The sequence below is a fragment of the Botryllus schlosseri genome, chromosome 4 (genome assembly GCF_051294905.1).
Source record: "Botryllus schlosseri isolate E-star chromosome 4, Bs_hap1, whole genome shotgun sequence".
NCBI classification, from domain to species: Eukaryota; Metazoa; Chordata; class Ascidiacea; order Stolidobranchia; family Styelidae; genus Botryllus; species Botryllus schlosseri.
This window is the reverse complement of record NC_137239.1, coordinates 27,543,285-27,566,684: the sequence shown is the minus strand read 5'-3', so window position 1 is coordinate 27,566,684 and position 23,400 is coordinate 27,543,285. Positions and strand designations below refer to the sequence as shown.

General features: G+C 40.4%; 2 protein-coding genes and 1 long non-coding RNA gene across 3 annotated transcripts in view; all 3 read right to left on the bottom strand.

Annotated features, from left to right (window-relative positions):
• The window catches only part of LOC145438386 (uncharacterized), a 226,414-nt gene that overhangs the window by 83,427 nt on the left and 119,587 nt on the right, over nucleotides 1-23,400 (bottom strand). The gene's annotated exons all lie outside the window — the stretch shown is intronic.
• LOC145438383 (uncharacterized) lies at nucleotides 91-7,648 on the bottom strand. The gene is made up of 5 exons (XM_080315791.1): nucleotides 7,489-7,648; nucleotides 7,240-7,367; nucleotides 2,339-2,456; nucleotides 1,510-1,637; nucleotides 91-349 (listed from the first exon to the last, which is right to left on the bottom strand). Exons 1-5 carry the CDS (start codon nucleotides 7,515-7,517, stop codon nucleotides 285-287), a joined length of 468 nt encoding a protein of 155 aa, XP_080171917.1. The 5' UTR covers nucleotides 7,518-7,648; the 3' UTR covers nucleotides 91-284.
• Nucleotides 10,654-21,499, bottom strand: LOC145438354 (uncharacterized). The gene is made up of 10 exons (XM_080315751.1): nucleotides 21,418-21,499; nucleotides 20,785-21,176; nucleotides 15,819-15,984; nucleotides 15,240-15,363; nucleotides 14,252-14,392; nucleotides 14,013-14,132; nucleotides 13,249-13,443; nucleotides 12,500-12,598; nucleotides 12,359-12,443; nucleotides 10,654-11,528 (listed from the first exon to the last, which is right to left on the bottom strand). Exons 1-10 carry the CDS (start codon nucleotides 21,441-21,443, stop codon nucleotides 11,044-11,046), a joined length of 1,833 nt encoding a protein of 610 aa, XP_080171877.1. The 5' UTR covers nucleotides 21,444-21,499; the 3' UTR covers nucleotides 10,654-11,043.

Sequence of the window (23,400 nt, the reverse complement as noted above, 5' to 3'; positions counted from 1 at the left end):
CGCGAATTCCGTGATTTCGCCATTATGAATATTTCATTCGTGCGGCATAATCCACCTTACTTAATAGAAGCGCACAACATGATAGTTCACTTATCTGGAAACATTGAATGTAATTCGTATATCAAAAACAACGATAAAAATTCTTGACATTTGCAGTGATCGCAATACGCCCAGGAACAACTGGAAAATGCAGAAGCTTATGTACACAAAATAGTGCTGTGTGTATGCAGTAAGGCGTTTGATATATCTCTCGTGCAGTCGGACATCAATGGTCAGGTCGTGGTTTACGTCCTCACGGCATCGCCAAGTCCCAGTACCGATTTGTAACTTCCCATACCATATTTTCCATCTGAAAGTATGCGGTAGGTATCACCTTACCAGTTGCTCATTTCAAGTTGTTTTGATGATCTGGGATCGTCATCACCAAATATGCTGTAGATATAGGGTGTTGAAGGTCCAGAGGAAGAGTGAGCTGATCTCCAAATGATACGCAGTTATAATAATAGTAAAATACAATTGAATAATATAATCATATTAAAATAACCCCGAATAATTTTGGCTGACACTCGCCAGGGGTAATCGTCAGCAACTATAGTAGAGCATTGGAAAGAACATTGTGTGTTAACAATCATATTACCAAATATGACGTCACCGACATTCAATTTCGAATAATCAGGGCGAAGAGAGCGCTTGCGCTAAATGTACTATTTTAAATGTTGCACGAACTCCTTCAGTTGGCACAGACTTGGTTGGCTCATTTTGATGAAAGTCGTCTCCAAGGTACAAAAATGAAATTGTGAACGGCATCTCCCGACGACCCGAAACTCGATAATTTTCCGCACGATTAGGATTGTACGAAATTTCATGACGGTGACGTCATGTTTTGTGATATGATTGATGATATACAATGTTCTTTCCTATTCTCACATAGTTGCTGACGATTAGGCTTTACCCCTGACGAGTGTCAGCCAAAAATATTCGGGTTCATTTCCACATGAATTTGAATATACTATTTAATTGTATATATTGAAGTTCTGTACCTCCAAGAAGCTCTGTGAATAGGATTATCCAAAAACTGTATGCCAATGGCAGAAGGACATGAATTCTTAATCAAAATTATTCGAAATTTCATGCCGGTGTGGTCATATGTTATGACACGATTGTTAATATGCAATGCTATTTCCTATTCTCAACTAATTGCTGACGATTACCCGTAACGAGTCTCAGTCAAAAATATTTGGGTTCATGTCAATATCAATATATACTATACTATTCAAATACACTGAAGTGAATCAAATACTTTACTGTCCAAAAACCAATCGTGGAATCTCAAGTAGATTAGGTTGTTTTTGATCGTTTATTGAAATCTCGGAAGCCATATTTTACGTTAGTTGTCGGTACGGAGTATGATGAACATTACTATGACTTCCTGATTTCACTAAGTTTTAGAATTACAACTTTATTACCGTTTAGAGTGGAAATAGATGAAGTGTCTAGAGCTGTACTTACATGATGACGGTTTTGGTCGAGGCATCGGCCAGTATTTGAATCCTTGCCTGGCGCGGTCATTGAAAGGGTTGCGATATTGGGACATGTTAGGCACAGAGGTTTTTCGTTTCGGTCTGGACTTTTGATAGCTGTAGAAGTCGCGAAACGTTACCAAGGTGGTTAAAATTAAAGGCTTTTTACAAGTGAAATTACCACGTTATAAATGGAGTTTCTTAGAGTACACACTATATCTGCTTGCATTGATATTAGGATGGTATAATCTAGGGCTGCATTTAAACAAGAAGTGTTTTAAAACTCTTGGTTAGAAACATTTCATTTCATTTATAAAATTAAATTATATACTTACAAAAGTTTTATAACTATGTCATAATTATGTAAATACATTAGAAAAAACATGTAGCATGTTGCATGACGATCCAGTCCTTGTCCAAGATATTTTTGGTCCGTCTAAAACAGGGGTCAGAAACGTTTTTGTCAGAGGAGTCATTATGACCCTATAATTTCAAATATGATATTAAGGAGCCATATAACAACGTAGATCCACTGTGACGTCGCAATTGAAGATTAGTCATGTCATGACCAAAAATAAAATGCTTTGAACAGGACCCATGTTTTAATATTGAATTTCATTTTAAATCAAACCCTATTATGTACATCCAATACAATATTCATATAGAATTGACTAACAACGATCACAAGTCTTTATAACAGGCTTGCATTCATGTTAAGATCGTGATATGCAGGTTGTTCACTGTGTCCAGCAAATATAATATTCATACGAGATTGATAAACGGGATGAAATTTCTGCACAGCAGAATTTGGCGTATACCTTCCTGGGCGAACTTCGCTGAAGCTTCGCTCAATTTTGTTGTCCATCGACGACCCCTGCAGAGGGACGATGGAGCCATCCTCCGTTACTCTGAACTGTTGCGTATTTTTCGGAACTTCTGTAGAAGTAAAAAACGAATCAATATACAATATTACGATGAGTATCAGTTTATTTATAATTTTATCAGATCAAAACACCACAACACTGCGTTACAATGAAAAGATAGAAAGGTGTCAAAACGACTTGAAGTAGACTGTAAAATGTAATTTTCGGTGGTCTCGTCAGGAAGTCCGTGAAATGGGAAATTACAAAATTGGACATCTATGCATGAGTTGGCAGCAAAATGCTGTCATGTATACGTTTCAAACCTAAAGAACATAAAAACGCATGTATATGATCAATTGAACGGGGAAGGAAGAAATGGAACATGCAGATACCCTACAAATCATAACCTGTTGGGCTATGCAACGGAACGTTTCAAGTATCTCATTCCCTAATAATTGAAAAAAACTTTTTACAATGCAAATGCGACTTTAATTGCAACTTGTTAAAATAAGAGCAACATTCTCAGGATTTTGGTGCAACAAAAACTTGCCCTAGTCCCGTGGTTCCCAAACTTTTTCGGCTTGTGGCACACTCGACAACTCGCGGCACACCTATACCAGAAAGTTGCTTTAAAAACCGTTTTAACGTGTTAATAACACGATGGCTGTGCTGCATACGACTAAAACGACGTTGCATTGCAGACAAACACTCATATTTGGTCTTCAATTCCAAGTAGTCTCTCTCGTTTATAACTTTCAATTTTAGTCAAAGCAGAAATACTCTGTTCGCATAGCCATGAAGGTGCAAATGGAAATAAAAGTCTATTGCTTTTGCACCAATCATGGCATGGTATTGGGAAGGATACAGCTCAAACCCATCCTTTGTGGAGACAGCGTGGAAATTGGGCGTTTCATGAATCGATGAGCTGTTCATCTATTGCAAAAACAGGGATAGAGAGTTATATAGGCTATATTCCTATGCAAAAGATTTTGTAAGATTCATGGATTCCAAATGGATTTACCACCCATCGAAAGTTGTTAACAGCAAATCCTGGGAGTAATGTTGCAGTCCAGACAGCGTGCTCATGATTTACTGGACGATTTCTTGCTTGTGACTTGATTTATTGAGAACGCGAAACTAATCATAGCAGCCCAATTAGAACATTTCAATTATACCCTACTCATCGGCAATGTCATGATTGGTTTCATGGTCATGGTCACACGTACGCAATACGCAATTATCATCTATCGAAGCAGTTTGGGAGCTTTTAAGTAGCATGTGGTTGTCTGAGTGTCTCATTTTAAATATTTATGCAGTTCTTCTCCAAGATTGCAAAAAGATTCGTGGCACAACTGAGAATCTCTGGCGGCACACAGTTTGCGATCACTGCCCATAGTCGTTAGTCATTTTGCCTCAGTCGCGAAGATAATCTTACAATTTTAAAAGTAGCAACAACCCATTAACAGCCAAACGTATGTGAACCCTGTATCGAATCTACTTTTTCAAATTATTTACTTGAGTAATTTTATGGCCTTTCATTTTTCTACTTCCAGCTGAAGTAGTTTTGACACGGCTGGGAAATCGCTAATTCTGCTGATATGTAATTTAGTAGAAATTGACGGCGTGAATTCTATTTCTACTACTACTATATATTGTCATTAACTTCAACATGTATAGCCGAGACCGATGTAGGCTACACTTACAGTACTATATTATTGCCGCACTCGTGCTCAAACAATACTTAATATGTATCAACAAGAATATTTAATAATTAAGTATTTTCTAAACGTCTGCCTTGTCCAATAATGTTACCACACACGAGCCGGCCGTATCGAATATCGTCATTTACAATCAGACAATGATGGGGGCTGAAACTATGATATGGCGAGACACAAAAGGCTATACAATAGTCGACCTTTTAGAAAACCGTTATTGTATTTCCAGCGATGTTTACAAAATACATATTATTCCACATGCGGAGCATAAATGACTCGGTTATCCAGACTTCGAGGTGAAAGTGCATACATAGTCACCATCATTATAGATTATCGCAATAATATTGAATGCATAAGTGAATCGTTGTATCTATTGATTCCGCCTAAACCATAGAAGCTATGGCTTGCAGTAGAGCTATTACTGTAGTTGCGGTAAGATGTCGTATCATGCTTACCCGTTATTGTTATAATTGACTTATCATTGGCGGACGGTATATCTCCCACCGCCACGCAATTGTGGGCTATTGACAAAGAAATGTCGATAATGTGAACATAGCTCATTTGCAAATGAAGTTTATGGTTGTCTTACTGTTAGCAATTTCATATTTATACTATTGAAACTCTGTTTCTGTGACATTTAGATTACCTGATGTACATTGTACAATGTACACACGGTTACGCGGGCACTAATAGATCGATGGTCATGGTCAGTGGTCATTTGGTCAGCATCATGCCTTTCATAGTTTACGAAAATATGTCAGACCAAGCCATACACTTCAGGCGGAGGCAAAAAAACAATTGAACAAGCCAGCAAAAGGCCTATGGATCTCCTACATTCCCATATAAAATAGGAATATCCAAGAAGTTGTCACCACCGACCACCGCTGTTATAACACGAATAAAGTCGAGCCCGAGTAATACCGAGCACCTCTAGTTTAGCGTCTTATTCTGAACCTGCGCTACGGAAAAATGCCTTTACTTTATTGGTCAATATGCGTACCATTTGTACAACTGTTAAATTGAAGCAAACGGACGCGGCATGATAGTAGAAGTACGTTCCACAGATGCAGCACCAATGGGTTGCGAGTTCGAGTCTGACCGAGGTCAACTTCATGATTCCTACCTACGGCTTATCTATTGGCTCCTGCTCGCCACGTCATTCGCGTAATTCCTGTCGCGCAAAAGCCTAGAATGAAAGTGGGCCGTGCAACCAGTCGCCAGATACGGAATCACAATAACGAATATCGGTCTAGTGCAGGGGTGTCAAACTCAACTTGTGTCGCGGGCCGGATTCCAACGTTCGGAGCACTCGCGGGCCGGACTAGTCAAATGATTCCGAAAAGTTACCTCAAAATCCATGCCCTTGTTTTTCACCTGAATACTCATTACTAGGGCAAGTTTTTGCAACTTTTGCAACTTTTTTTACAGCTTCCGACGGCTTCCTAGATACTCCTAATCTACGTACTATGATGTTTTAAGGTGTTTGGAGGGATTTTATAGTGCAACTTTTTGCAGCTTTTCTCTATTTTGCATGCCACTTGTTACTACAACTTTTATCAAATATTGCGTAAAAATGTAAAGAAATGATTCAAAAACATGCTATAAATATCATCTCTCTTTCTCTCTCTCTATGACACAATGGCTTGCAAGCAAGAAGTCCAACTATCCCTGACAAGCACGGCCGTGCCCGAGCAATACGTAAATAGATCGCTTTATTAATTCTGTCGTTTAAATTTGAGATAGCTTCCCATTTCGCGAAGGCTCAGGCGAGACCGCCAAAAATTACATTTTCACTGGGTCACCTTTTTCGGGCTATTTATTCTGTTAAAGTTGCCGAGAATGAGTTTTTCTGTAATGCTTTGGGTGAAGTTTGCAGACCTAGGGGGCTTGGGGTGTGTTATTTGACTTGTTTTAGGGGGAAGGGGTTATCGCTATGCTGTCTAGCTTTTTGGGGAAAAATTATTACCGTGTTGCATAATTTTCTTGCTGTGTGCCTGGAAAAAATGCCGTTAAGTGGCAAAGTAACAAATTTGACAGCTCTGCAGGAGCTAGGTTAAACAACGGAACCTTTCTAGTATCTCATACCCTAATAATTCAACAAAAATCATATATGCAACTTTTTACTGCAACTTTTTTAAAAATTAAGTGCAACTTTCTCGCGATTTTAGTGCAACAAAAACTTGCCATACTCATTACTCAATTATTAGGCCTACACAGTATACACACACTTGACACACACATAAAAAATATATTATGATATATCACGGACCAACAACGATAACCGTCTTTCACTAGTGTTGCTGTCTTTTATTTACTTCGTCTATTTCGGATCAGCAGCGGATCTACCGAGGTTATACGTTGACATATTCCTGTGATTGCTTTGCTTTTGTCGTAATCTAACAGTATAGTCTTATATGCAGTGTGAGGAATACAAGTGATTTAACCGTAAACGCATATGCAGTCGTTGAAATTTGGTTCATTATTATTATATCGTGATTCTAGTTTCTCTGGAGGCCGAGGAGCTGTTAAGTCAGAAGCGAAAAAGGAGTAGGGCCACAGATATTTAAATGATATTTTTGTGTAATAATTATATCCCACATTTAACGCGCATATATACCGGTTTCTGACTGACGATGTCACTTCAGTGAATAACTACTTTTGGTTCAATTTTTCCACTTAAACTGTGAACAACTCACTGTGCAGATTTTGCCTTCTCGGAATTGAATGTCAATGGCTGCGACTGGCTGCTGATGGTTAATACAGTGTAACCGCAGCACCACTGCCGGGTGGTTATAACGAGGCTATCAGCTATGAACATACTCGACATTTACTGTCTCGAGGGGGTATTCAATGAAAGCATTTCGTACTAAAAATCTCAACATTTGTTAGAAATGAGCTGGATAATACAGCCGTTTCTCAGAATCGCGCCGCGGGCCGGATGAATGACACCCCTGGACTCTAGTGTAAATGATTGACCATAGTAGTCGAAACACCACGAACACCAAAACAATAACAGCGGCCATGACCTTGTGTGATGTGTATAGACATAAGTAAGGAAACTTCGGTAGTGACCACCGCAGTGCAATTTCGACGGTGGTTCGATTATGAAAATCGATTCTAGCCCTGACAGCATATACGTACGCTTCATGATAACTCTAGCTTCCGGCATTTTAACAGTGAATGTAGTTGCCTTGTGCTTCATCTTCGACCAATGGTCAGTTTTCTGGTGTCGCATCGCGGCCGGTTCATGCTTAGACCAGGCGGTGGATCTGTGAATGAAAACAAACAACATGTCCGCCTTTCGATCTGCTCTATCTGCATGAAGGCAATCACTTATCAGTTCTTCAGATAAACATAGAGCTTGGGATCCAAAATACTCAATATACTCACGTTCTCGATCCTGCAACATATGTCGCCATGTCTCTGTGCGCTATCAAACAGGTGATTCCTACTTGGCAGGCTCGTCTCGCAGTCTAGCTAGTCGCACTTAGATCTATATACCACAGAGGTTAATCTGGCATTTAAAAGTCCGTCTGAGGGTCTAACAATAGGCATTGTCGAGTGCTCCTTACACAATAAACGCATATAATCTCAAATACGTGACGAACATTAACACCCATTGTTCAAATTTTCAATTTCGCTCGGGTTATGATGAGAGTTGCCTATTACTGTGGTCCTATTGCTTATTCACTTTGAGTGCAATTAAATTTCTTCAAATTCATTTCTCCATTACATAGAAATTCACTCTAATTCCACTACCTCTGGTGTCGATTAACTATATGCGCTGTTTACATGAATCAATCAAAACATGCACTCTTACCGCTACCTCAAGAAATGCAACAAATATACTGAACTTGCGAGCACTCAACTGAGAATTGCCAACTCGGCCAAGCAGCCTGTCGTGGCTGTCATATTCACATCATAGAGTAGAGCTATCGTGCTCCATTCTTTGCCATCTCAGGTCAGTCTCAAGTTACGGCTCAAACTATTCACACCTACCGACCCGAACACCCGACGCTTATGCCTACATGTACGGATGTAGGAGCATGATATGAGACGCAGCGATGCGATAAAGCAATTCTATTATTATAACATCACAAGACATATTATAAGCTTTTGATGGGATTGTGGACATATCCTTACATATAGCCGTTTCAGGTGTTTCACATGGTTGTCCTTAATCACTAGTTATAATACTTCGATGTTTCGTATCATACCAAACCAAACCACTAAAGGTCAATTTCGTACTGCAGTTACCTTATAGTACTCGAGAATGCTATGCAAAATCGTATGAACTATTCTTCCAAGGACGGTGTTTTAGTTGATTTCTTGCTGGCTGAGATAGCCTGCCGTTCTCCAGCGGTTCATACTTCTGTGATGTGTAATTCGGTATGGTACGTACGCCGGCCAGAGACTTTCTGAGTAAACTCTGGTCTCTATTAGATGATTTATGAAAAATGCAACATGTACCTCACTTTATGCCCAGTGCGCTCCAAGGCGAGATACGAAGATACCAAACAGCCCTGCTAAATGTAGAATTCGCCCATAAGGCCTTTCGCATCAATGCCAAGTGGGAGACACAGTAATTCCGCGTGGGCAATCATAATCTCGACCCGCGTTGTTCGTCGTACCCGCACAGTATACATTGTACTCGCACATGGGCGAAAAGTAGCCGACTATGGGGCATCATAGGATGCGTACATCGGCGAGCCAGCGTGAACAACAGTCGATATTGACAAAGCAAGTCAAGCATCTGTAGCGTGAGAAGTTGAGTAGTAGCTGCGTTCGCCCGATGGCAGAATGAAATTTGCGGAATCTATATGCCCGCAATCGACAAAAGGCATTTACCTACCTTTATGGAAATTGCGAGTGAATAAATGCAAAATCATCTCCAAATTAATATTACAAATAAAATAGTATCACGAGTGTAGCAAAATGAATGCTTAGATCCTGACACTGCAGGAAAAAGTTGTGTAAAACAGAAGCAGAATACGTGACCGCAAGAGAATGGGAATTTTTTATGGAGGCGAGCTATTCGAGTGAGTTATTTAACTGTGGAAATATTAACTGTAAGGTTAATACATGATTGTATTCACCAGATTTTCACGACAGCGTTGGTTCTGTGTCTACGTATCACACCAGCCAAATGGTAATACACGAACGCAGAACTCATTCAATCACTTGATATATCTCCGTAACAATTGGTGCATTGGTGTTTCACTCATTAGAATGGCATTGAAAGCAAAGTTGATCAGAAAGTGTCCTTTACTCGCTACTCTATGGTACAAATCGGCGAAATACAGGATTTCCGTTTACAATGCGCAGACTGTTTATACCATTGTAACTGTAAATAGTAGGGATGGTGCGAACCCCTATAAGGTTCAGGTTCGTGTGAACGCGAACTCAATAACTTCCGTCGCTTTGTTTCGACAAGGACTTACAAGGGAACATAGGCTTACGATTTAACGGTCTAGGCCAGGGGTTCTCAAAGGGTGGGCCACAGGAGTCATTGAGGTGGGCCACAAGGCTATATAGAGGATTTTAGAATTAATGTAAGTTTAGTTATATTTGTTATGTTAATCGCTGAAAAAATATATTCATATTATCTAATTATACGTAAGCTACGTAAAGCTTTTCATCCGACTCTGATGAGACGTAGTGGTACGTATGGAGTCAGCATTGTACAAGTCCCATACGGGAAGGAGAAACGGCGGCTTCTCCACTGGCTATGTCAACCTACGGCTAACAGCAGCTAAAATAATTTCGAGTATATAATAACTAGGAGGTAATGCTGAAGTAACCAAGTAATCCGGCAGGGGCTGCGGCTTATGTCGTTGAAAGGGGTGTGCAATAAACTCGGAATGAAGTGTAATTGATGTATAAATTTTCTGTACTTAGGCAAGTCGTATTATTGTAAGATGAAAATAGCCATAATTGCAAATTATTAGCAACTTCTGGTTGAGGTATACTGCACCCCCGCAACGAATCGTAATGGATTGAGGATTTAGCGAAGCGCATTAATCTTTAAAGTCGGTTTAAAATTTCCGCCCTGATATCATTGTACATAATGTAAGAGTCCCATGAATTGATTGTATCATTGGATTGAATATTCTGACATCGCAAATTCAGTTGGCTTGGTACAATATGCGCTATTGCATGCATATTAAATCTTTCTCCACTTCACTGTAGTATACCGCATTCACAAATGAATTCTTTGAAGCTGGAAAATGGGCCACGGCCAAGAAAGGGCTGAGAACCCCTGGTCTAGGCCGAGTCGGACAATGTATTCGGCGTCTGACTATTGCTACATTGGTATTGGGCAGAGTGTAAAATGGGTTTCTATACTTGCAACCGATATTACCCCATAAACAAGTTATACAGTAGCCAACACCCCAATCGCACGGATTTGGTTTTTATGATACAATAAACATATCAAATCAAGATGGATCCCGTACGCCTGCTAGATTTTTTACATTAGACAGCGATGTATTCTTTATGTCAATTTCACTGATTGTTTGAATAAACATCATTCGCTGACTTCTCAAATGTAGTATATTTCGTTCTTGATGTTGGTTTATTGCTGGTCAAAGCTAACAGCAGAGAGTCACTAAACATCCACAAACGGAAAGCAGAATATTACGAGCGAATTGTTGCAACAAAGCAAGTAAAATATTTGCGATTGGCAAGGTACATGCTCGTTTAGTGTTGATTTTTTTCCTGCCAGCGCCGTGCAGAGTGGTCCGAAGTTGAAATGCAAAGAATTTTAACCAAAGATGTTACAATGACATGAAAAATTGTAATATATGAAAAAGGTTCACGGTGCAGAACCTACCAAAGTTCGTTTGTGAACGAGAGCCTCTAAATTTCTGAGGTTCACACACAGAACGCGAACGTGCACCTCACGTTCACACCATACCTAGTAAATAGTTAATTCTGCTGCATCAGTCAACGCACGTTCACAAACGCGACTTCCCGCTTCCCGGTGTTGTTATTCGCGCTGGCGTTCGATACAGTCTCGTCCACGGTTTTTATAGCAACAGGCGTCTTCTCCTCACCGTTAGGCGTCGACCCTGGCAGTTCCGTACTTTTTCCGTCAGCGGACCCGTTGACTTGACTTTCGGGCTTCTCGAATTGTTTCGGATTGATGCCAGAGATCACTGTGCCTTGCAGCGCGCCCAACGCTGAGATTCCGAATTCTCCCCCGTCGTCATCTTCCTCTTTAGGCTTGTGGAAGCCTATGATTGATAGCCGGTAGAGTTGCAGTATCACAACCAGTGCGTTCTTGGTGGTGAAGAACACTATCATTTGATGGACCACGCCGCGGCCGACCATGATGTAGAGTCGCGTGGCCAGAAACGGGCCGTCCTGTAGTATCAGTGTGGAGAGAATGCCCCAGACTTCCATGTTCTTCCAGAACTTCATGCATCGGCCTGCGAGATTTTAAAGGCATAAAATCCGCGACCGTTTTAGGATATTGGTTCGCTGTAAATCGGAATCGGGCCGTGCACACTGGGCTCGAACCCGAAGTTGATATTGCATAGGGTTACCATACATCCTCCTTTCGGAGGATTTGTCGTCCTTTTTCAGGCTTTTGAAAATGTCCTCCGAGGACGCCTAAATGTCCTAATTTTCGTGTCCCCCTTTCCCGATTCCAAAATATGGTAACCCTAATATTGCAGTACAACTGAACCCGAAATGTAGAACACAATACTTATCATTGGCGATTGGCTGTTCTCTAAAATATCTTTCAACCCCAAGGGATCTACTAATCGGGCGGACCGGTCCGATTCCCGCCGGAGGTTTATCTGGGCTCTTCTTCCCCGCCACCCAACGAAAGAAAGCACTCACAAGAAATTGAAAGAACTAGAAAGGGCCTCGGCTTCAAATAGATCAACATCGAAAAGAACTGTGACATCGGGCACTCTAGGCCGAGGTGGATGTCAGTCAAAAGAGACCGCAACTGCGCGTCGATCGCTATCCTCCTACCTGTTCAATACATCGCATTGTGTCTTATCGCATTGTGCATTGTGTGTGTACCTTCTACCTTGTTCAGATGTAAATATAACTAGACGATTATCATTATTATTATGACAGGTACGTGCCGTATAGTACCGTTAAAACATCACTCATTTATGACGTTCAGTTTACCAAACACCAACACCTTAAGGGCCAGGCCCGGCCTATCAAATGCACTTTCGAGTATTCTTGTTACTGTATTCTTCATATTCTTGTGCTAGTATGCTATCAAATCTGGAAATACCTGGTTCTTCTTCCTCAACAACCACAACAGGAGACTCATTTTCGTCTTCACCCTCGTAAATGCCTACTGCCCTCGTGCGGCGAGCCTGAAAAAATGCCCAAACTCGAATAGTTTCATACGCAATTCATTCTTAACTCGTACCTTGGACGCAGTTAGTACGAGCGAGAATTGTAAGGTGCTCCATGACCAAAATGACATGATCACAATGAGTAATTGTCGGTCGCATCTCACTTCAATCTCCTGCGAAATAGAAATGAGTGGTTAACCATCCAGAAATAGGTATGGCAGCCACCTCTAGCAGCCTAAAGAATAAAATTTCGCTGACGTGAAGGCGATTTTGTTAGGTTAGGTAGGTATATTTACTATCATGTTTCCTTCATTGACATATACAAATATATATTAGAATGAAAATTAACTGAATTGGCAAAAACTTGGAAATTGAAATAAATTCGGAACTAGAGAAAAAATATACCATAAATCCAGTTCAGATCATATCTAATCAGGGCACATACTCATAAGCATGAGAATGGCAAATGCATGTTGTACAAGTGCACCGAGCATGGCTCGTTTCGCACTACACGGTTCTCCCGTAGCATTTTCGCGATATATTTATTGATTACAGCGTAATAGTAACATTTCACAAATTAGATTAGAATTAAATTACCGATATTTCACCCTAATAGGACTATTAGATAGCCAGAATTATCTAGTTGTACCAGTCTGCCATCGGCTCACCAAATTCAACGAAAATGCATATTGCTGAGATATACCGAGAAGTAGGTCTACAAACAAATATTTATTCGAAGAGAAATCTCAAGAGCAAAGACATCCTTGACACCCTCACGAATATGCCACTGTCTAACTATAAGTCGAAGCTTAGGCCTACGTACCTTAACTGTCTCTGTCACAAATTCCAGAATGTCAGCGCCGACTCCAATAAATACCAGCAGGAGCTGGGATAGTTGATCCCGCGAAATGCCTTCCCCCGTGGGAAGCAACCAGCGGCCGACGATTAGGAAAAACAGCAGCAGTTGATGCAGTACCAAGATCCACGTTTGTTCATTGAAAAAGTCGATGTTTTGCAACTGAATGAGTCAGAACGAGTCCAACAATTAGGTGTTTAATAAAGTAGCGTAGCAGGCGTACACAAACATATAGTGGTAGCCTATACAATAACATATTGCGAGCGCGAGATGTAATGTCAGTGTTTCAAAGAATATAATGTGTTCGTTAACAGGAGATAGCCTAGTTGTATAAACCACAACCGCATCATCAATCGGTTGCGGGTTCCAGTCCGACCGAGGTCGTCTTCAGAATTCCTACTCAAGTGCTGGAGGTTATCTAAGCCGGTTCGCCATATGATCCGTGTAAGAGGTGTCTTATAAAAAGCCCAGAATATGAATGAAGACAATCGGTCTGGTGTAAATGACCATAGTATGGTCGACAAACGCCATGAATACCACAAACAACAACAATCACTGCTCCAGAAATGTAATTATACAGTTTTGTCGCTTTTGCTTTCGAGCATGGGCAATTCCGATTCCCAACTTCGAAGATGTTAAGTACATATTACACATGCCTGATAGTATAGTTGTTCTTGGTGCTTATGTGTAGCAAGATCTCTGTCTTATTAACTGAAGAAACTCGCACATACCAGATTATCCAGAGCTTTTTTTCCTTGATCCAGGGTTCCTATGACGTTGCCCAAACCAGGAGCAACACCTATACCAGTCGTCGCCACAGGCGCCAGAGTTGTAGTAGTCATTGCTATGATCTAATGACAAGAAGTGGTGTAGTTGGAACTAATGCCGAATTTAAGTATTACTGAGATGGGTCTTTGATCGGGCGTATTGCTTTGGGTATGTCTAGCAAGCGTCTTCTCTCATCTCTTACCGTTTCGTTCACGGGAGCGCTTTTATAACCTTTGAATTCCTGCTCGCACGCTTCTTTCCGTAAAGTTATATTACGGAGGACGTATTCCACGTCTGCGGTCAAGACTGCATACCGGAATTCCTTGAGACACCCAGGCCGAGTCTAAACAACCATATACCCTGTGTATTAGGATAGTGGAAGATTGCTAGGCGGATACATCCCGGTCCCATTTATTCTTTGGCAGAGATGGTCATGGTCAAAGTAGTCCGCATTGCTACTCGAAAAGAACTAGAATTAACGCCGTAAATTTCTTCTCAATTACAAGTAGGAGCAGCAATTCCAAAGACATGTAATGATTATTTCATGTAATAGGTAGGAAATAAAGATATACAGATTTCTCAAGTAAATAGTTTGGTTGATGGGCCACATACTTTTAGCAGGCCTATTTTCCCCAGTTTTCAAGACAATTCCACTCATAGAAGAGATGCAGCATATCACTAACTTAGGGATACCATATTTTGGAATCGGGAAAGGAGGACATCTTTATCAAATCGTAAAAGTTGGTTTACCCGAATTAAAATCAGCTGATTTTGAAATATTTACTGGAAATCTTGTGTTGATTAATAAACAGATCATCATTCTGATTCGACTCCCGTATTACCCGCTCGAACGTCCGCATTACCTATTTCGCGTCATTTATACCGATTTACAGTTGAGCCTGTGCATTAGCCTACCTGTAACACCTGCAAAGGAGGAGAAATTGCCAAAAAAGGAGGACAAATTGGAGGACATGGTAACCCTGCCTATGGAACTACTGTCTGTTTTACAAAATCGAAAATGTAAAAATTAGGTCATTGATGACTTAAAAAAACTATGGACGTGGAAGTAGTCTAAAGAAATACCACTTGAGCAATTGGTAAGCCAAACTTACTTGAGTAATCGGAAAAAGTAAAAGCAATTCGTTACTTGACACACTATGTGCTTTAGATTATTATAAAGCGGCGCTTACCGTGATTCCCCAATGTAAGTCGTTGCAAATGTGGTAACCTTGCCTCCTGTCGAAGTTTTTTAGCTCGAGAAACCAAACCGAAGGGACCACGCTAGCGAGGTACAGCAGTACGCACGGACTGATCCTGTAAGGAAGAGAGGTATACACGGTTATCCATACAGTACGTGGGTCTTAGCAAGGGTTCGCACGAATTCCAGGATTCGCTGTGCTAGTCTCCGGGGTTGGCTGGGGACCAAGACACCTATACCCGACTGATACATATGATTTGAGGTAAATATTCATTATAATCTTTTTGTTTTTATGCCAATCATATTTATCCGTTTTGTTCTTTCAATACTGCTGTTTTTGATGCACAGTTCATTTTGTGCACCTGTATTCTATAGTAATGTAATAGATATGTAATGCGGTCGATTTTGCTTTAGTGACGAAGCGGAAATTTTGGTTTCCAAGGTTTCGCAGTCTTGCACATAAGCGTCAGGGCTCGTCAGGTTAGCAAAGGTTAAGAGCCCCCTCCGTTCAAACTTCACGAGATTAGCATGGTGAAATATCTTAGGTTGAATATTGCCTACTTGCACTCACCATTTATATTCTTCGCCGCCCCGAGCGCCGACCGTGAACAAGCCTTCCAGGATGAGTAGACCGACCGGCACCAATAGCAGCCACATCGCTATCGTCTCATATTCTGTGTACGCCCTCCAGATAGCTATGAGACCGTGGGCGCCGAACATCACTCGGGCGATCAAAGCTGTAAGTAACAAGTTAACATTGCTTCTATTATTTGGCACAATCTCAGCCAAGTGTGGGCAGTAATTCTTCACGGCGGACCAAATATGAAGCAGAAAATACGTTGGCGGACCGGGACAGAAGTTTAGAATATATTTAGCGTCTTGCAGATTTATTTCCAAATTGAAAGCAGTGAATTACATTGTTAACACATGCTGATAAGTGAATGCGTTGTTATTAGGCTGCGTACTGAGATCTGTATGGCTTGGTAAATTAGTCTTGCTGTTTTGCTAGCTTTGTTAGCAAGTCTTTCGCCTCAGTAGAGTGTATACTATATATATCTCCCTGCATGATTTTTTCATAATGCTGACTCAAATTATAATCCTGATACGGAGTCCTGTTCGGTGCTCATCATCAACCGGTTCACGGCTGACTCCAGTAAACAAAGATTTAGTAATCCTAATCTTGTTAAATGTCACCTCGGGGCCCCGGTCACCTTCAGCCGCACCTTACATGCTTGACATAATATTGTTTATGGGCGAGGATGACCGCTAATCCCGTTCACTGATTGAATTATTATACGAATTAGGATTTGGTAACGTATGGCGTAACAGTTGCACAGACCTTGTGATTCTTAATGTGACAATAGCCAAGATTCGTACTTGAATGTGGAAACAGTGACTCGAGACTGTTAAAGGGGCACTGCACTCTAAAAATGATGTGGCCTCAAATTGAAGGGCAAAACGAATAAAAAAATTTGACCGCAGCCGTTTTCTTCAGTACACCACCGTAATGGAGCTGCAATTTATTGAAATTTCCACAGGGGTTTCACGCTCCAGCAGTCACGCAGAGATCGAACTTTATATAGTTGTCAGCCGATGTTATGAAGGAAATATGTCGTACACGCCAAGGTGGTTTATATACCGCGTTCAACGGAAGATGTCCACTGTCCAGTCAGGAGATTTATGTAAAAATCGGGCCTAGTGTATTCTATTTCTTTAGAACAGAAATAGATAATAAAGTCAGCTGATCCGGAAGAATGCTAATCGTGTGATTAAATACTGCTAATAGAGACGCATTAAGTTGGAAAAGGTTACGCACGCCTGATGGATAGTGGAGGTGCCCCGAGTTTTCAATCAAGTGGCGTTATCTGTTGCATCATAATGCGACAGACAACGCGCTAGAGGCTGTCAGTTATCAATTCGTTGAATGAAACAGCAGCCTGCTGATAACGAAACTGCCACTGCAATAGCGAGAATTATGCAAATTTCATCATCGCGAAATGAAAGATGTGTCCAATTCGTACGGCACAGCTAAGAAACGGATTATAGAATATTGATATCGCTCTGTAATGGCGGGTACATAATTCGCTGATTGTTTAGTGAAGCTATTACCTAGGAGACAATAGGCACGTTCCTTATCGGAAATATTTGTGCGTAGGGGTGGTACTCAGTGTAAGCATTTTTTATAGATAACTAGTTACCTAGCTTGTTCCGGTTTGTTAAATCATGAGATTAACACTAACTTTATGCGCTGCGATCAACCGGTTTCCTTAATCCTGAATTGATAAATCCTAACGAACGCGATAATCGACTCTATTGCTAATCCAACTTTATTATCTCCGCCCGAAAAACTTTTCGCGGACTCATCAGAACGGCGTCGCGTTCCGCACAATGCTCAGGCCTGCTCTTGGCGAAAATAATGCGTATTGACACCCGTGTACCACCCCTTATATACGGGTGTGAATATACACCTATTGCACAAGAAACCAGAACGTACCTCAGACTTATACCGCGGTATAAATCGAGTACAACATTTTACTCGTAATATTTACTGTATGCTAATGATAAAAATCAACAAATTGACCATTCTTGAAAATAATCAATATTTATGTAGAAATTGTAAAGAATTATATTATTTCAAAGCGAATTCTGTAGATGCATTTCTTGAAATACGCGGGAGGGTCTTGAAAATCCGCGCCGTTGATTTGATTTGAACGAGTGCCGAAAATCCATTTCCACAAAGATAACACTGGTCGACATTTTCAACTTTCTTTTGTTTTTTTTAGAACGATTAATTGGGTTTGCCTAATTTGACGATGCTGATTCCGAATTTGCCATCAGAATTCACTCATCACGTCACAATTTTTCGCAAAAATCGATTAATTTATTTTCTAAAAAACGGCTGAATTAAGGGCGCCTATGTCCGTTTAGGTCCGTATCTTATACGAAACTCATCCTACAAAGCTCTCAACTTACTTCATTGGATTTGAGGTGTTATTATCTTGAACTAAACCATCCAAATAATAAGGATCCTTAGTATTTCCGAGAAATCTAGATGCAGCTTCAATGAAAGAGAGTCATGCGTTTTTTTTGTAACCCGCCTTCTTCATAAGAAATAGGGGATTTTGGTGAGTGTTCTGATTTGATGTCCTACAAATACACTCTATACTGTATTAACTCATGTTAGTAAACCTTTCGTGAATGTATTTAGAACATGCACTCTCTTTGATTAGAGCTTTTAAATTTTTTTTCATGAGATCTGATTTAATATATAACAGTGGAAATACAACATTAGATCTGTCGATAAGAGCAGGCCCTGAAATATTTTAAAGCCTGGTGTGAGATACTCCCTCATCGGCCACTAACGTTTAATTCAATGATTTTTACTGTTGCATTCACACATAAAACAAGGATACCTTGTAGTTATAGACAGCTGAACCAGTAGCATATTTATGATTTCGAAATCAACAAAAACTTTACACGGTTGAGTAGTTCGAATACTAGGCTATATTCCACATTTGAAATCAAAAGTTTCATATTCTCGTAAGAACCCTTGATGCCTGTTGCACCAGCCACAGGGATAGAAGCATATTGATTTGTATTGTGCGACAAACAACTTTTAGGCTTGGTGCATAAATAAAGAGGCGCAATTCACAGTTCCCAGGGTCTCTAGGAGACCGTGAACATCGACACAATAGACTAAAGAGGGTTCTGAAGCAAAGAAGCGTGTGTAATACACTATCACGATGCATATACCAAGCAACAGTGGTATCAGCGCCAAGTAGGCCCTATTTGTATAGCTTGTGATCTGGAACCTACAATAAGAGCAGATTAATTTGGCAAATTCAAATTTGTGACAAAGTCATTTAGTTCAGCTTGATTCAACTTTGTATAGCTGTTGATCACCATCACACTCATGCTGAGAGCATTCTTCAGACAAAGACTCTTCACCGAGACAAACTTCTTCAACTGTTGGTAAAACTTTTGACGGCAATGGAATTGTGACATATGGCCCATGAGGAATCGGTCGTATTGCGCAAGCCAAATTGGATATTGATTTTTATGCTGATTTTTGACATTGAACCAAAAAAACAACACGAGCAAAAGTAACAATCTTTTCCATGTCCATGTGGCTCTCTCCAACCCATTGGCACGCCAAATGCTAAAGATTTTTGTTTTTAAATTCTTCACACCCTCAATGTCGCTTTGTTTTTCATTCAGTTTGCTGTGAATTCCTCTTCTTTACATCGCCTAGGCCCAGGCGCTGGGTGTCTGATTTCAAAGACTATTCCAAGTCGTTTCGACGCCGACCTATCTTTTCGTTGTATCGCAGTCTTGTGATGTTTTGAAAGTAAGAAAATGTAGATAAATTGATACTGATGTCAAAAACTAGGCCTAGAATACTTACTTTTATACATACTTATAAAAAGTTACTTTTGCTTCTACTTGAGTAGAGATGGACGCTGTTACTTCTACTTCTACTTGAGTACCTATGGTAAGTACTTTGACCACCTCTGATGACATCACAATGGCTATATATATCACCCAACAGCAAGGAATACGTGACAGAACAGGCTATTTGACGTGATAGGAAAAAAGCGGCTTCATATTCGTAATCAGCGTACGAAAATTGACCTAATAAACATCATTTTGGCCAAAAAATAAAAATCATGTCGACCAGTGTAAGTGGTGGCGAATTCAATAATAACGCGTTACGCTTCCGATAACAACTTAGGGTCTGATCGCATCATATATGGCACCAATATGACGTCCAGTCTATTATTTTCTATCTAGCAGCTCATCTTCAAATTATTCTGGAACCGGAATGACGATTATGTATATATCACAGGAGAGAATGGATTTTTGCAAACATTTTTTCCAAAACCAAAACAAAACATCTCTAATCAGCAATATGTCTGTATCAGTAGGCTATTGGCCATTTATCGATTAAAATGAGTTTGCATAGTAGAATATTTCATCTCAGTCTTTGTTTACGTGAGTCCTATATAGTTTTAGCAGTTATGAACCAAAAGTTCTTCGTGTTTCTCAGATTAAAAAAAAATTAGATTATCAACCATTTTGCAACTTTGGAGGTTTCGCGGACCTCCAGTTGAGAACCGCTGACATATTGAGTGTGAATAAACGGTATTTTCGCCAAGAGTGTACTATCATTGATCATCATTTGGGGGGGGGGTTAGAATTATTTTCACTGAAATTTGTTACAGTCAGATCCTGTAGAGTGGAATAGCTTTATGGGCTCTATGAAAGTCCACTGTTGGAACAACTACAAAACTACATCGATTTTATAGAATCTACTAAATCAGCAATTCCTACTCTTACTCCTGACCCCCGACCATAAATTGCGACCCCAACCCCCCGGAATTCAGTATTTCAATTAGCGACGCTTACTCTTGACTCCCGACAATGAAATCGAGAAAAACCTACCTTTATCACGTAGAGCAGAAGAGATTATGGAAGGGAAATCTCCAAAAACACGAACTTAAAGTCATTTGTGAATCAGAGAATACTTGTCTTCGTACCTAGTATTATATCTTTCATATCGCGGCTTTTCCGCGATTTCCTCTTCAATTTGAGATCGTTTAAAGTACTTTGGATGGTATCGCCGATTCGCGATGTGGCAGATTTGAATGTGTTCTTCAAACTGCCCCACAAATCTGCTATTAGTTCGCAGCAACTGAATCGAACCGATTCTTCCTCTGGTACCGGGAACGCAGTGTCGCTGTGTGGATCAACTGTGGGGCAATATATCAAGTCGTGAATGAAATCAAAGGTTAACCAGTTATCTTGTAACGGAGCAGGCGGAACGGTAGGACGGTTCTTAGCTTTGGATATATTTGTGAAGTTGGATTTCTCGGCCGATACCTTCCTGTTACGGCGCTGACTTGACGGCGGCCTGTCAGGCGGGGAGAGTCTGAAAGAGAAGTGATTATTGCACACTTGATGGAAATGAATAAGGGATAACATAAAACGACTAGCAGTGAAAATGAATGACGGTTACTTCGATAGTCGAGGTGGATATGTCAGATCTAGGTCCTGTAATACAGTAGGTTTGCCAAACGGAATATATGGGCCTAAAGGTTCATATCAATTTCCAGCTTTCCGGAATTATATTTCGTTACCGTGATTATTTATTCATCAGATTATTATCGCACCTCTTCACTTTCGTTTTTTTCGTCATTTTCGACTTCCTACACAGAGCTTACACAGACCTCACTCAATGCTATCCAGCCAGTGATATGACATAAAGTTGCATGCCCGACATGCATAACCGGTGTTTTATCATCAATCTCGATCGATATAAATTTCGTATAATTATCGCCTGGTGTGCCATTATATTGATCGCTTGTACGGGTAGCTCATCCGCAAAAGACAGCATTTACAACCGTGAGCCTCTTTCATCACCACCAGGTTATGGGCAATTAGGCTCACTAATAAGCATTACGGGAATTGGGTAGTTTGCAATTAAACCCCATGCTCGGGTAAATATAAATTCTGTATACCTTGACATTTGTTCCTAGGTATTGATAGAAAGGGATCATTAGGCCCGCGCGGGTTTCGTTTCATCAATCGATGATGCTAGGAAGATGTAGCTATGCGGCCAATTCGTGATGGGACGTTTCGGTAATTATAACCAGTTAATAATTTATTGCAAGACAGGCTAATTGTGGGTGACCTGATGCGGCGTGGTTGTTTCAATAAGCGATGCGCGCAAAATAATTGAATCAAGTCCACGAAATCGAAGGACTTGGTATGTAGGTCAAATCAAAGTTCACTTCCCAGCATCAGCTGTACGTTTACAAAAATATATCGCGTGTAGCAATCAAGAGTGCGATTTTGAATTCCAGATGCTCACGCCGCATTATGACTTTCTAGTATATTCATTATTTGATGGTGAAATGTTTTGTATTATAAATCTAATCTAATTTCTTCGGCTTTTCCTGAAAATGTTTCATGAGAACTGTATACGGTAGTGCGAAACGAGTCAAGCATGCTGTGCAGACATTTGCTATTCTTTTGCTTACGGGGATGATCTCTGATTTGATGATCTAAGTTCAATCAATGTCCAAGTTTTCTCGAATTCATCAGTAATTCTAATTTCAATATAATTTGGATAAACTGTGTAGATAAATTTCAATTCTAGTTTAATTTGAAAAAAAAACTGTGCAGCTACTATTCTTATTCTAATTTAATCTGGAACAGTTATTCAAGTCAAGCTCTACAGCAGACGCGGCCGTATTCACATTTATGAAGAATCTTTCATGAAAGTTTGTGTTCGCACTAACCCGAACCTTATGCGGTGTTTCTTAACCTGCTAGCTCATGCACCTCTTGAGATGTCATGGTAGGTTCTCGTGCCCCTATCCCGGATCGGAACAGCACTTTGTCAGGGCGCCCCCATACCCTGGTCTTGGGACGCCGTAGGGTATTCAACATAACTTACGTGTGCCTCGGCCCCCATACCCCCTTATCGTACGCGTAGTTTCACTCTTACACACCATGTATAATGTATATCCAAGGTTCACAAACAAACACTATATTGTGTAAATAATAATGGTACTTGCAAATATTACTATTATATTTTTATCCTCGGTCACGACGTGTGACCAGATTTACCGATAGAGCTGCTGATCGTAAAACCCATGCCGATACATGCGGTTCTCACGGGGCAGCTTTGGGCGGGTTCATTGTTATAAATTATTTTATTGAAGCATGCTGTTATTTCGTGACGTCCGGTGAACAATGTCGTCACTCCAGAGTGCAAATTGTTGCTCACACGTGCCAATGACCATACTAAAAGAAAACTCCTGAGAAGCACGCGATTCCAAATTCGCATTTTATCACATGCATGTTACTCGAAGGGTTGCATTAAAAAAAATTATTTGCCTACTGTCATTTTGTCAGAGGAGACGGTACCCAAATTAGAATCAACAAATCTCTTGACACAAAGGAGAATTTTCGAGTTGAATAAATCCCCCCCCCCCAAAAAATATTCTGCTTTATGTTGATTTGAGAAATAATTTTGGGTCTAAAGTAGCGCATATTACACTTAATCTCGAACACTCAGTTTTAGTGCTTCGCACGCAAGGGTCCATGGACCCGTGGTTAAGAACCGCTAGGGGTTCGCAACATACCTAT

Coding starts and splice junctions, on each gene's coding strand:
- LOC145438354 (XM_080315751.1), bottom strand. CDS start 21,443: ATGACGAAAAAAACGAAAGTGAAGAG. Junction 15,985..20,784: donor TATGAAAGATATAATACTAG/GTACGAAGACAA, acceptor TGTTACTTACAG/CTTTGATCGCCCGAGTGATG. Junction 14,133..14,251: donor GCGCTCCCGTGAACGAAACG/GTAAGAGATGAG, acceptor TCTTGTCATTAG/ATCATAGCAATGACTACTAC.
- LOC145438383 (XM_080315791.1), bottom strand. CDS start 7,517: ATGGCGACATATGTTGCAGGATCGAGAAC. Junction 2,457..7,239: donor AGCTAGAGTTATCATGAAGC/GTACGTATATGC, acceptor TTACTTCTACAG/AAGTTCCGAAAAATACGCAA. Junction 1,638..2,338: donor AGCGAAGTTCGCCCAGGAAG/GTATACGCCAAA, acceptor CGACTTCTACAG/CTATCAAAAGTCCAGACCGA.